Source organism: Callithrix jacchus, chromosome 10 (assembly GCF_049354715.1).
Source record: "Callithrix jacchus isolate 240 chromosome 10, calJac240_pri, whole genome shotgun sequence".
NCBI classification, from domain to species: Eukaryota; Metazoa; Chordata; class Mammalia; order Primates; family Cebidae; genus Callithrix; species Callithrix jacchus.
The window spans coordinates 110,259,772-110,274,791 of record NC_133511.1 but is presented as its reverse complement, the minus strand read 5'-3'; the positions used below and the strand labels follow the sequence as shown (position 1 = coordinate 110,274,791).

The window sequence follows — 15,020 nt, the reverse complement described above, 5'->3', positions numbered from 1 at the left end:
AAAGCTAAGACTTTGCAAAGGAATTAGGACTAGCAATGGGGCCAGATAAATTGGAATTTCATATATAATTATGTTTTCCGAGTCTTTTTCCTTTTACTATCTTTTAAGATTTTAAAGCACCTTCTTCCTACACTTTATTGTGTTTAGTCTTCACACCAGTCCCATTTTACAGATTAGGAAACTGAGGTCTGGCAAGTCATATGACTTGTCAAAGATCACAGCATGTAATCGGTAACAGAGCCAGGACTAAGCAGTCCCTTGAAGTTCAGTGGAAAGCTCTTGCTATTAAGACATATGGCCTCAGTTCTTCTCTTCTTGTGAAATGTCAGCTACCACTTTCCAAATGATCATTGAAGAGCCAGTCAGGAAAGCACCATGGGTGTAAATTTCTGGGCAAATCCACATTGTGAAGCACTGAAAACACCAAGGTTCAGAACATAAAGCCATACTCATGAGGTAACAGCCAAGTGATTCACACAGGAAATGGTTATGTGGTGACTATTTAAAGTTCAGAATGAATGGTTACATGTCAGCAACATCACTAATAAAGGCCCCCAGCAGCAAGCCCTGGTACCTTGGCAAAATTTCAGAATCCAGAGCTCAGGGGGCTCCAGGAAGTGCCAGGTCTTGTCCCTGTTCTCCAGGAAAGCGAATCAGCTTGTGCTGAGGCCAGTCCCCCCAGATGATCTAATTCTATGTGTCTCACGGAAAGGCGATTCCTGGATGCCCAGGGTGGTCAGCCTTTCAGAAACTCAAGGTCATGAACTTGAGCTGGATTCCACCGCCCTAAGCAAGGCGTGCTTCTTCCCCCTCCGCTTGTCCTCGGGAAGTCCCACCTGTGTTGTTCTCCTTCCCTGCAGCTGTGACCAGCAACCACGATGGAGGCTGTGACTGCTACGTCCAAGGGAGTGTGGCCAACAGGACCGGCTCTGTGGAGGCCCAGACAGCCCTAAAGAAGCGGCAGCTGCGCACCACCTGGGAGGAGGGCCTGGTGCTCCCTCTGGCGGAGGAGGAGCTCCCCACAGCCATCCTGACACTGACCTTGAGGACCTGCGACCGCTTCTCCCGCCACAGCGTGGCCGGAGAGCTCCGCCTGGGCCTGGACGGGACGTCTGTGCCTCTGGGGGCTGCCCAGTGGGGTGAGCTGAAGACTTCGGCGAAGGTAGGGTTACCCCTGGGTTAGAAAGTAAACCCTGCCTGTGCAGCATAGGATGGCAGAACCCGGTGTCCTCCCAGCTACTGTAGGCCAGGTCTTAGGGAATGAGCCTCAGAGACCTCCCTGGCTTGGAGCTGGAAGAGAGGTTGGAGTCTTGAAGGGGACAGAGGGTTAGAGGAGACTCATCGCCCAGGATCTGGGATCCCTGGTGTCTGCTCCTCATCTTGGCTCTAACTTGCCATGCAAAGACTCTCTCTGCCATCATGGAAAATGCCACGCTATGTGTATTATCTTTACTGCTATGAAGTATTGTCCCTATTTCAATCCATTTATACTCCGTGTGTTCCTCCTATGTGCCAGACGCTGCAGGGCACTCTATCCTCCCTCCCTCTGTGCAGATGAGCATGAAGGGGCAAGGGTGGAGCCCCACCACTCAGGAGTGTACAGAGCAGAGGCCAGATTGGCCCAGACAGATGATGATGATGTGTTCCACATTGAGCCATGTAAGAGCGATCTAACCAATGTGCTCTGATAAAGAGTTCTAGAAGGCCCTGTGTGCTGGGCCCTGAAGGAGCAACCAGGGCTGGGGGCAGGCCCAGAGCTCAGTGGTCCCTGAAGTCCCCAGCCTCAGGATGATTTCCTCACATCTGCTGTTGGGGGGCCACGAGAGGGAAAGAAAGAAGGGTCTTCTGAGATGCCATAGCCCTCAAGAAAGGGGACCTTTGGAGAGAAAATCATTGTTCCCATGGACTGGGACAGCACGGGGGTCCGGGAGGGTCAGGGCTACAAGATGGTATGTAGTTACTTAGGCCCTTGTGTCAAAGCCCCATCCAAGGCCCTGCACTGTGCCTTGAGGGAACCTTCCGAGTGACTAGTCTTCCAACCAGATGGGCAGGGCTAAGCTAATCTAAAGACTGCATAACCTGCATAGCTCCAAATAGATATCATCAGGCCCTTTCCAGAAAAAGTTTGCCAATCCTCGTGCTAGAACAAAGAGAAGTATACTGATTAGAGCACTATGTTTTAATGTTCACCATGTATCAGTTGCTATGCTTAGGACTCTACCTGAGTTCTGCCACTCCCCCAAATCAACCAGATGAGAGAGACACCATGATGATCCCCCTTACAGATGAGGAAACTGAGGGTCATAGTAGTTCAGGAGTCCACACAGGGTCCCCCAGCCAGGAAATGGCAGACCTCGAGGCTGGGTTGGTCTGACTCTAAATCCTGTGCTATGTCATTACCTGCCATGCAGGCCACCTGACAAGTAAGAGGTGTGACCAGCAGTCACCTTTCCTAATAGACACAAGAATGGCAAGAGGGAAGAGTACATTTCACTCCCTGCCTGCTCCTCTTTTTGCTATGACGTGTTCCATTTTCCCCTCTTTCCCAGCCTCAGAAAATTGGTAGAAAAATCACAGCCATTCTCAGATGGAACTCAGCTGTTCCAAAGCCTACTCTCTAATTAGTGTGTGATTTGGGACTTCTGTGGAATCACAGATGGGGATCCTGGGAGAAGGAATCGATACTTAGGATTATTAAACTAGTAAACTAGCTTTCTCTTGAGATTCAGAGACTCCCCTGCTGGGCTCTGAGACTTGGTACAGCCCCCAAAGGGTAGAAATCCAGCCAATCTAGGCAGAAGTCTCAGGCACCTAGCATGCTTCTCTCACCACTCCTGGAGGAGCAGCCATCACTCACTCATTCATTCATTCTGCAAATACCTTGCCCAGTTTCTATCATGTGCCAGGCACTGTGCCAAGAGCTGGGGACACAGCAACCGTAATTAAGATGAAGCCTGACCTCGTAGCTCATCCATCCTGATAATTGTCATCGTTTCTGCGGTTCTTTCTGTTCTGCAAATATGTACTCACCACCACTTTGACCACTGGCCTGTTTACGACAAATGTGAACAATCTCAGAGGATGGCATGGAGTCAGAAGTAGGAGGTGACATTCTGGGTGTATAGGGCAGGAGAAAGCCAGAAGTCCAGGCCAGGGAGCCCCTCACCCCAGCTTGAGGGTGTGGGCTGATTTGAACAAGGTAAGTGAAGCCCTCAGTCATTGCAGCCCAGATGTTTTTCTTCTCTAGGCCAGCATGGGTTAACAGAGGTGCCCACAGTGCCCAGTTTTAACTGGAAGATAGTCAAAGTGTCATGCACATCAAGTGGGACCCACAGGGCAACCCATTCCAAGGGCAGCCTTACACAGTTCACTGAGACCACAGGAGAAAGAGAGGGGCAGGGAAAACCAGGGGAAGGAAAAAGAAAGCCCGCAGGTACTTTCAGCAGCAGTGCCCAGGGAGCAGGTGCTGGCGAAATTCTCTGGCCATGGTACAGCTGGCTAGGCTAGTCAGACCTCACTCCATGCAAAAGTGAAGAGCCCTGCAGAGGCCAACAGGTGCTGACTCCTCTCACCTGGTCTGCAGGGAAAGAGGACTCATGTCTGATCACGTTGTGGCTATAGCCCAGGCTATCTGTGGCCCTCTAATAATTGACCATGAGCCAGGAGGCTGGTGCCCATCCCAACTCTGCAGACACCTCTCTGAGGGCCTGGTACAAGTCCCTGGGCCTCAGTTCCTTCACTGCACAATGAGAGGGTTGGGGAGGGCTGTCCACTGAGAAAGCTAGAGAGCCACAGATTCAGGACTTCGGTTTTGCTATCAGATTAGACCTCCTGTCCAAGGATTTTGGTACTTCCTGCCTACATAACCTCTGGCAGTGAGGTTCCCTTTCTGAATCTCAGGTTCTTATGCTTAACATGGGAACAAAATCAGTAACCCTCTTGGGGTTGTTGTCAAGATTATAAATGAGACGCGTTACCCTTTTTTTCACAAATATTTATTGTGTGCCCACTGTGTGCCAGATGCTGGGACTGCATAGTGTGAATGGAGGCCACTGTGGAGCTTACGGTCTAGTGGAATGGGCAATGAATTGCATCTAGCACATAGTGTTTAATAAACATTAGCTGCTATCCTTCATTTCCTTGCCAAGATCCTCTGTGGCTCCCACACCATTTCCTCATATGACTAGTCCCTCAAGACTTGTGGAATCATTGGGGTCATGCAGAAATAGAGGTTTAGAAAAGTAAAGTAACTTACCCAAGGTCACACAGGTAGTAAATGGTAGGATTGGAACTCAGACCCAATTAGCCTGGTCTAGAGTCTATGCTATCAGCATTACTCTTATTCTGAATGATTAATAATTGTTGTTTTGACTATTGTCATTAGAATTGGAATCTATGACCTTTCCATGCATTTTCTCACTTCATCCTTTGATATCCATAGGCTGCTAATGCTGCCCGATATTATATATTTAATCACTTCCTGTCTGTCTTCCCCAAGTGACTGTGAGCTCCTGGAGGCTGACTGTGTTTGGTTCATGGCTTTAATTATGGCATCTGGAATACAGTAGGTGCATTATGTATGCTTGCTGAATGAATGGATCCACAAGAGGCCACAGTGAGTGGAGGAAAACTGATTTCCACCCTTCTGAGTGCCTGGTCCAGGATGGATGAACAGGCATCATCACATGTGCTGGGTGTGACAGGAGGAGAGGAAGCTTAGGGAGGTATGGTGGCTATTAGCCAGGACCCCAGCCTGGTACCAGACCTCACTGAATTACCCTTATTGCACAGCTGGGAAAAAGGGACAAAGCTGGAGGGAAAGGGCACAGGACTGAACGCTGGGACATCTGGAGGGACAAGCTTCCTGTGCTCTCCCCCCTCTCCCACTCCCCACACTTCATCTTGGCACAGCAGGCCACATGCATGCCTCTTCCTTGAGATTTCAAGGGAAGGGCATCTGCGTTCTGCTCAACAGAGGAGACTTCTGACCTTAGCTGATCCCTGCCCACACACTCCCTTCTCTTTCCTGCCAGGTATCCCCAGAGCTTGGATTGCAACCAAACACCCACCTCCTGGGAGGGGTCTTTTGGTTGTTCTTGCCCCTTGATGGGCTTGCTGAAATTCCAAACAAACTCCTATCAGAATTTCAGGAGAGTTACTCTAAAGCTGCATACTGGGATGAATGTATTTGTTTGATGCTTCATCCAAAGGTACTGGGGCATCAGTACCTCCTTTGAGGTGTGGTTATTGCCAGTTGCCTCTGGGCATGATCTACCATCATCTGCCTCAGCACTTCATTGATGTAATTGGTAAATCTGTTGATGAAGCAACGCTGTGGAGCTGGAAAGAATTACCTTTTCAAACAAAGTAGTGAATTACAACTCTCCTGCTGCACCAGGAACCTGATGGATCAATGCAGGAATTCTGAAACTGTTCTCTGAAGCCCTAGAGGGCAGAGGTGTCCCAGGAGCTTGGGGGTGGTGGAAGGTGAAGAATAACAGGGAATTCCGGCCTCCTACCCCTGCTGCATCTGAGTAGCATCTCTTTGCTCTGTTTTGTATGTTGGGTTTGAGTATATGGTATGTGAAAAATCACACTTTGTGGCAAACAAAGAAACTGCCATTGAAGCCCATGCTACGTGGAATTCCTCTGTGCCTCGCTCTCTTCTGCAAGGGTGGAGACCCCAGCATTGATGGGTAAATGATCTTGAGGATGCCTGTTGGATGCAAGTCCAGGCTGACCCCAGCTTCAGCATTTGTTGATGGGTCAGAAGCCGTCCCCAGGTGAGACTTCCCTCCTGCATCACCTCTTCTGTTTCAGGAGCCATCTGCAGGAGCTGGAGAGGTCCTTCTATCCATCAGCTACCTCCCAGCTGCCAACCGCCTCCTGGTGGTGCTGATTAAAGCCAAGAACCTCCACTCTAACCAGTCCAAGGAGCTGCTGGGGAAGGGTGAGTGAGATGTGAGAGGAGGGCTAAGGCCCCTCCAGCTACCGGGAGTATGTGCAGAGGGAGGCGGTGCCTAGGAGGAAATGGTAACAGGTAAGCAGGGAGGTGGAATATGAGCACATCTATGGAGCCATGCTCAGTCGTTTTCTTCACCCTAAGTTCACAAACTGATTTTCAAGGACACACTCACTTCGTTGAGTTCACATCCATTTACTCTTGGGGCAATCCCATACGTTAGGACCCAAGTGTAAACTGCCTGGGGCTTCCTACCTTGTAGGTCCACTATGAGAACCATCAGCCCTACCCATAGAGCACAAGAAACCAAGGATCAGACTATAGCCATGGATGTGGCTGGGTTGTCAGGAAAACTTGGTCCAGCCCTTGTCACCTACACCTGGCTGGACCCACCTCTCAGGCAGGCGTCAGGAAGCCCGGGTTCTTCCCCTCCTGTCTGAACTCACCACTGCTACACTCCCCCCACCCACCCCAGTATCTTTTCTCTTCTCAGCCTTTGCCAACTGCCACCCCCACACCAGCTGAGTGTGGTTGATGGCAGAAGGTGTGTGGGTACGTGGGCTGAGGCCTAAGGCTTCAGGCATCTGTGCCCCAAATACCCAAATAAGCTTTTCTTCAACACCCTAGAAGCCTCAGTTTTTTCTTCTGGATACCCCAGCCCAGGTCCAGTATCTCGGAAACCACAGCAAGTTCTCCTATATAAGCAGGAAAGCATCCTTGGCTAGTCAGATAATACCTGCACTGGAAGCCACATGCTCCTAGCAAGATATAAATAAATCTCTATTTATAGCAGGGTACAAATAAAGAATTGCCACTGCATTCAGAATTTCGAGCAAAAGACTTGGGGCTAAAGAAATCAGAAGAGTTGGTCTTGCTGGCAGGTTCCTGAGTCAAGGTCAGAGTTCAATGCTTTTATCTCATCCATTTAGAGAATTCTTTGCTTCTTGTTCTCTTCTTATAACTCCTGTCAGGACAATTGCAGTAGGACACTTTGTCACTCAACCATCTCTGCAGAAATAACAAACTAACCTCCCAGGGGTGATAATTACAGCCATAAATACAAAGCAACAATTATTCTCACATTAACTTCAGAAACCTTGACTAAGTAATCCAGTCCAGCCTTGTGATGTGGCATGAAAGCTCGCCTGGGGACCTGTTTGTGGATTTCCTCGGAGACAGCTTTCTTGGTGCAGTGCCCTGGCTTTGGGGGAGCGTGCAGGAACAGGCAGTCTGCCGTCATTCCTCTGCCACATGAAGTTGGGGTCTTCAATTAAACTTTAAAAAGTGCAGATGAGAAGAACTCAACCAATCAGCAGGGGATCTCCTATTTTAATAACAGACAAAAATGTTTAGACCAAGAATGAAGGGGATAAGACTTGAGAGCTTGCTTCATTTTTTTTTTTTTTTTTTTTTTTTGGTCTGAGTTTAAAATCCAGCTGCAGGACCCCTGAGCTATTGTCCTGGTGGTACTCTAACATGCATCAATTACAGGCCACCCAGTGGCCAGTCGTATATCCTGGTATTGGCTGTTTCCTACACTTTAGTGTAAGTTCTATACAGGCAAGAACTTTGGCTGTATCCCCACGTCTAGACCAGTGCCTGCCATAGGGTAGGCACTTGATATGTGCATGGCCTAATGGGGGAGTAGAGAATGATCCCCCAACACAAGGAAGTGAAAGTAGCCTGGATCAGCTCCTCGAGTTACAGATTGTCCAGGCAGAATGCTTTTCTGCTCATACAGCAGAGCCTTCTTTGGTCACATAGACTTGGGACCTGTGCTGGGGTATCCAGAAGGAAAAACGGAGGCTTCTAGGATGTTTGGGTATATGGGGCACAGATGCCCAAACTCTTGAGCTAGCAACATCATCTTTCCAGCACCAGGAGGGAGCATTGTCCTGGGCCCTACCAGATCCCAGAAACTTACTATCGGTCCTTCTCTCTGTCTCTTTTCTCTGACCCTCCCAAGATGTCTCTGTCAAGGTGACCTTGAAGCACCAGGCTCGGAAGCTGAAGAAGAAGCAGACGAAACGAGCCAAGCACAAGATCAACCCTGTGTGGAACGAGATGATTATGTTTGAGCTGCCCGACGACCTGTTGCAGGCCTCCAGTGTGGAGCTGGAAGTGCTGGGTCAGGACGAGGCAGGGCAGAGCTGTGCGCTTGGCCACTGCAGCCTGGGCTTGCACACTTCGGGCTCTGAGCGCAGCCACTGGGAGGAGATGCTCAAAAACCCGCGCCGGCAGATTGCCATGTGGCACCAGCTGCATCTGTAACCAGCTGCCTGGGTGCCTCCCTTCTTGGACAGCCCCGGCCTGTCCTCTGCAACCTCCTCTCTGTGCCCTTTCCTCATTCTGACACCCAGAAGACAGTAACAGACATGTTTGCAAGGCCAGGATGCCTCTCTCATCATACTCCTGTTTCTAAGAAATAAGCAAGATAGGGCAGGACAGTGTGTGGAAATGGAGTATGTGGGTCACACTGAGGAATACATTTTGCTCATCTGTGTTATTGAAAGAGATGCTTATCAAATACAGTTCCTATGCCTGTTTTATAGGTGGGGTTAGGCCAGATGCAGAGGAAGCTAAATGTGGGGATCATGGATTCAAAGAAGAATCTGGCTTTTTGAAAAACAAGCATTTGAAAAATGATGAAGGAAGTGAAAGTATCCTGGATCAATTCCTAGAGTTAGAGGTTGCCTGGGTGGAGCGAAACCTTAGCCAGCATTCAATCAAGCTCACCACGCAGGGTGGCCACCCAGTAGTTCTCCAACTTTAGCGTGTGAAGAGTCACCAGCAGATTCCTGGGCTCACCTGGAGACATTCCTAGTTGGTATTCCTGGTGGAAGCACAGGAGCCTTTGTTTTTAATAAGCTGATGTAGAGGTTGGAGCACTGCCCTTGGAGAAATTCCTTCTACAACATTCCAGACAGGTTTTCGGCCGCAGTCCTTGATGGAGTCCTAAGACCATGGTGCAGCCAGTTCTGATGCTGGACACCTCAACCATCAGTGTGAAATCTGGGGCCTCCGCTTTTTAAAATTTAATTATTTTAATTCCTAATACCTTAATTTGTTCATTTCATTAGGCCCCTGCTCTTGGACTGAATTTTGTGCTTTTTATTGAAGAATGTTATTGTTTTTATCTTAAAATCAGTTTCTATTATCATTGGGGAGACCATTTCTAACAAAGTACAGGTGGGATCTCCTGTGAGTCATCGGCTGGGTTCTGATTGCTAGATGTCACGCCCACCAGCATCACCAAAGCGACTCTGAGATAGACCCTTCCCTTTTCAGCATTCACGTCACTTCTGGAGGAATTTACTTATTGACTTAGTCTATGATGTCTGGCTACATGTAGGTAGAGAAGAAAGACAATTTTAAAATGGAAGTCAGGTCTTTTGCAAATGTGCCTCCCTCTGTCTATTTTCACTTGAATGGGTAAATAACCAGCAGCTAGGGTTTGAATTCCTACCTTGTTACTCTAAACAGATGTCCACATTGTTAATTAAATCTAAATCATTAGCCTTGCTGAGTGGATACAATACTTACCCCTGAACCAGGATTCCTGGATTCTGTTGTTGACCTTGTCCTTCAGAACCTGATGGCTGCCTGTGTAAGACGGGACTAATGACTAGGACGCTTACCCCGATGAGTGATATAATAGACGAAATAGTGTTCGGAACCTGTAGGCACTTCCTGGCTAAAAACAAACTGAGAAAATAGCAGTTCATTTTTAAGCTAAGTTACTATTTTTCACTTTAATTTGACAGCTGGGAATGTCCAGAAAGTGCCGGAAGCATCCCAGGCATTTCCAGAACCATAGATTCTACCTTTGAACTCGTCTTTATTAATATTAAAACTCTGGGCCTTCAGCTGTCGCTCAAATCCCCTTCCCTAAGACAGCATTCCTAGACAGCACGGGTAAGGGCTTCATTCCTTCAACAAGCCAAGTCATGCTCCTCCTGTGGAGGTTGCCCCTCATGGGCGCCATCTTTCCCTGAGAATTTGAGCAGGGGCCTTATAACCTGTGGTCCTTATTTCTCCTTTCTGTACAGAAAGAGGAAAGCACTAGAAATAACTTCTACCCATTCCTCTGAAAAAACAAACAAACAAACAAAACAGAATAAATATTAAATCCCTCTTCAATGGGAAAGTCTTTTGGATAGTTGGAAACCTTCATCACTGAGGTTGACCAGCCCCTGCCCAGTGTTGTTTAGGCAAAGCACTTGTTAGTGGTTTCCTATAACATGTTTTTGAGACCTCTTCACCATATTGGTTTCTTCTCTTTGGTTGGTATGGCTAAAAGAAAACAAGATATTCCCCATAACCTGAAAGCTGACCAGCATTCTCTTCTTGGTAACATCTGCACTCCCATCTAGAAAATTTGGATTCTAGACTAAAAATCAGAAAATGTGGCTCCTTATAAATGCACCTGCCTTATAGTACTACCAAAGGAATTTGAGGTAGGCTGGGCAGGGCTCCTAATCCCAAGGTATCAACTCCACCCATAGTCATTTGATCATGAAGCTTGCTTGCTTTAATTCATTCATTCATTCATTATTTCTTCTTCTTCTTCTTCTTCTTCTTCTTCTTCTTCTTCTTCTTCTTCTTCTTCTTCTTCTTCTTTTTTCTTCTTCTTCTTCTTCTCCTCTTTCTTCTTTTATCTCAAAGTTTCAGTCCTCCAGAATTCACATTAAAGGTGGCTCCTGCTGGGAGCCAGTTTCCACCACAGAACATCTTGAATGTCGGCTTTGACCTCACTTAGCGGGGATTACAGAAATGAGATACATTTTGGAGGAAGGTTGTCTGTTATGTTCACTGGTGCATTCTAAGTGCCTGGGATAAAGCTGTCTCATGGATGCTCCACATATATTTGTTGAATGAATTAATAAATTAAGAATGGCTGGTGGAGTAGGCAGAAAAAGACATTGCAAATGACATAAAAATTAGAGTCCTAGCTGAGTTCTCAGTGGTAAAGTCATCAGATGTCTTAGCATAGTGAGTATTACTATTTGCCTAATGACAATTCATAGCTCTCCATGCAAATGTAATTAACAGATGAAGAGAATATAATTGCTCTGCTTTTCCACTAAAACTCCATCTTCGTGAATTTTAAATTACCCAGAGATGTCAGACTGCCAAATCAAAATATTTCGGTAGTCTTTGCATCAGCTTACCTTGTACCAGCAACATTTCCAATTTACTATCAAATTAGAGTAATTGAGCCTGTGTGAAAGCATCTCATCATTTTTGAAAGGAACGCTTTGTGCTATGCCAGGGAGCATTTCTAAAAAGGGCGTGAGGCAGAGGTAAAAATAAGGTGAGAGACCATTTCAGAATGGGCTGTTGCCCAAAAGGTGATCTGGTTTTTTCATTAGAGATTTCTATGGGGAGAGAAAATTAGGAGTCCACCCTTATTAATCTGTGACTCCACCTCTTGCATCAAATCAGTCTCTATTTGTTGAGCATTTACTGATCAAGACCTTGTTTACGTGTCTATTTGGATTTGAGATATAACTTTTTGTGTGGGTTGAATGGCAAGTCACCCCCACCAAAGCTGGGCACAGAGAGTCAGCTAGGAGACCAGTTCTTCAGGGTCAATTTCTCTTGGATGTAACGGAGTCCTGGGTGAAAGGTGGCTGTAGCCTAAACCAACTAGTCCTTGTGATTTGTTTCTGCCCTCTGTGTTTCCTGTTGTCAAATGCTAAGTGTGTGTTTTGCAGTTATGAACTGAAGCACAAAAAGACGCATGAGACATTGTAGTCATATGTCTGGTGTGACACTTTGGAGCAAAAACCTTGCAGTGATAAATAAAAATTTTCCAACAGAGTCAGCTGCCTGGTGTTTCCTCCCCCCGCCCCCTTACCTAATATTTTGGAACATAGAATGCAGAAGAAACCATCTGATAAGCACATACGAACCACTTCCATGTTTAATAAAACTTGACAACTACAATTGAAGTACCCTCAGTGCCCTTTACTCAGAGGACCATGACCTTGGATTTGGGGTTTATCATTCCAAGCATTCCTTCATACTTTTACTACACGTCTGTGGAAACCTTGAGTGTTTTTAAACTTCATTTAAATTGTTTCACACTGTTTTTGCTCAACATTAAAAATTTCAGCTTCATCTGTGCAGACACATGCAGCTCTAGTTTCTTTCTTTTTCACTGAGGTATGCTATTTCATTGTGTGGATATGCCACAGTCCCATGTGGTTAATGTATATCTACATCTTTCTTTCTTTCTTTTTTCCTTTCTTTTTCTTTTTTCTTTTTCTCTCTTTCTATTTCTTTCTTTCTGTTTCTTTGTTTCTTTCTTTCTTACTGTTACAAGAAATGCTGCTATGACATTCCTCTGCATAACTCCTTGTGCACTTGTGCAAGTTTCTCTAAGATATATACCTAGGAGTGAGTGGAATTCACTTATAGAGTGAGCCATGGAGCACTCTGCTTGTGAATGTGCATGTATGTGCACCTTGGTGGCCTTGCTTGAGTACTGAATCAAAGAGGCCACATATAATTAGGAATGCCAAAGTTGGGTGAGGCTTTTCAAGGATTTGGCTTCATTCTTGGGTAGAAAAATTAGGTGGAAACTAGTAACTCTTCTTTCTTTAACATTCTCCAAAGAAATACTCCATCAGTGGAAGGCTCTTGCAGCAGCCAGAGGTACTGATGAACTCCTGGTGGCAAGGAGGAACAAGGGGACTCCTGGAGTCCCAGCATCCTAAGTTTTCCTGGTGGCCACTGCAACCCTGGCCTATGGAAGAAGGAGCATTAAGCAAGGGCAGGGCCTGAATTTTAAAGCCAGTAGAAAATTAGCCAGATCACACAATGAAAATAAATGTTCTTAAGTGGGATAAACAATCTATAAAGAAAGCCATGAGATGTCTTTGCTTTCCAAGTCTGCATATAATTCCTTATTTCATATTATGCATGGACAGACATTCTGTTTTATTGGCAACCAGCATTTTAATTTTCATAATAAAATCGGATGAGTGGGCTTTATTTCCACATAGCCGAATGTTACACAGACTATGTTTCACAGGTAACTATGAATATGGCCAACCTGAGCCCAAAATGCATACTTCAGAATCTGGATTAATATAAAAGAGAAATGGAAGGGGGAAGCAGAGTTCATGAATCACTTTACACCAGGGCTGTCCATTGAAGTGCTTCAAGTAACAAGTCCTGTTCCTTGTATAAAATTGAGTCATGTCTAGAGCACTGATTTAGGAGCTGGGAATCTGCGACCTGGCTTGGCTTTGTGACTGGCCACCCACCTTCATGGCCCTGGGCAAGTCACTTACCTCTGGGCCTCAGATTCCACAACTGTAAAATGAATTTGGACCAAATGATTACCAAGACTCCTAGCTTTAATATTTTGTGATTCTGTGACCTAGACTGTCAACAGCTTTCTTTCTCAATAGCTTTTTTCTTTCTCTTTCTGCCTTTCTTTCTCAACAGCTTTCTTTTCTTTTCTTTCTTCCTTTCTTTTCTCTTTCTCCTTCCTTCCTTTTTCCTTTCTTTTCTTTCTTTCCTTTCTTCTTCCTCCTCCTCCTTCTTCTTGTTCTCTCTCTCTTTCTCTCTCTCTCTCCCCTTTTCCCCCTCCCCCTTCTTCCTTTCCAAGGTCTGGTTCTATTGCCCAGGTCACCTCAGGCTAATTTTTTGTATTTTTTGTAGAGATGGGATTTCACTGTATTTTGCCCAGGCTGATCTCAAACTCCTGGTCTCAGGCAATCCACTCACCTTGATCTCCCAAAGTACTGGGATTACAGGTGTGAGTCACCACACCCAGCCAACAACTTACTTTTTACACATACCTTTAGCCTCCTATCTTGTGCATAAAACAAATTAAACCCACATACATGTGTACCTTCCCCCCCACATGCCTGCCTTGCATCTCCTGACAGTCCCTCCTGACAGCTATCCAGTCCTTTAGACAACCTGCAATGGCACCTGAGGCTTCAAGTCAGCCTCTTCTCATTTGCTTAATTGCTAATGGGGTGGTGGTAATTTTCCCTCCAAGAGTTTCAGTTGGAAGCATCACCACTTAAGGAGCTCTGAACTCTAGCATCTGTTCTATCTCCCTCTGGAGGCAGATGCCTGGCAAGGATAAAGCCACAGGACATAGCTATGGATGGATTTAGGGAGCTGGGCATTTTCTTAGTGCAAGTGTTGGAGAACTGTCCCCTTGCTCCCCTTCCTCATCTCCTGCAGGTGAGCCAGGGACACATCACCCTTGGCAGGGACCTCAGCAGCTTCCCCAAGCCAGAGAAGGAGACCCCTACCTGGGAGAAGGATGGAAGAAAGGAAGCCAGACTTTCTCCCAGGTAGGTGCCTACATCTCCATGAAAACTGACATCACCATGGAAACTGAGCTACTGGTGGCCACTGTGTGATCTGGCCCACGTGCTGGCTCATCCCAGCCAGGTTTGGTCTGTCAGTACAGCTTATCCACATGAGGGCATAGTTCCCCAGCTCAGGTTCCCAGCACCCTTTCTTGGTGTTTCAGCACAGCCTGTTGGCAAGTGAGTAATGTCAAAAATCTTGCTTCAGAAACCCAGGGATTCCAACCAGGGTCAAGCAAGGAGGAATCTGCTTTTCCAGCCAGAACAAACAGAACCTCCCTGCAGTCCCTCTTTCCTTGACGGCCAGGTGAGATAAGCTGCTGGAAGCAGAGCAAGGTGCCCTGAGGATTCCTTTGAGAAGAAAATAGTGATTCTCATTTAGGTAGAGGCATCCACGCCAGTTGTGAAGGTGTAGGTGTAGGTGGCTCTGTGCTAAGAGTCACTCAGGGCAGCCCGAGGGATTCTGAGTAAAAGAGGAACCTCGACACTTCCTCGCATCTCATTCACCCTGATCTTAGAGGTTGCAGTGAGGGTAATAATAATCAGCACCTAGTAAACCATGGCTCTGGGCTAAGAGCTGAAGAGACAGACTAGGATAAGTGACTTCTCCATGGTCCAATAGGTTGAGAGAGGCAGAGGAGGATTTGAATCTGGGACTCTCTAACCCTAAAAGATCCAGGCTCTGGCGTATGGCCAGTAGCCCAGGGTCTTTATTG

General features: G+C 46.6%; 1 protein-coding gene across 1 annotated transcript in view; it reads left to right on the top strand.

Moving 5' to 3' along the window:
- SYT13 (synaptotagmin 13) overlaps positions 1-11,785 on the top strand; it is a 47,203-nt gene extending 35,418 nt beyond the window's left edge. Inside the window, exons 4-6 of the mRNA XM_009007983.4 lie at positions 861-1,162; positions 5,821-5,950; positions 7,929-11,785. Of these exons, the coding sequence (XP_009006231.3) occupies positions 861-1,162; positions 5,821-5,950; positions 7,929-8,233 (737 nt within the window). The 3' untranslated portion in view covers positions 8,234-11,785. The remainder of the gene's footprint in view (positions 1-860; positions 1,163-5,820; positions 5,951-7,928) is intronic.
- Positions 11,786-15,020: the final 3,235 nt, after the last annotated feature.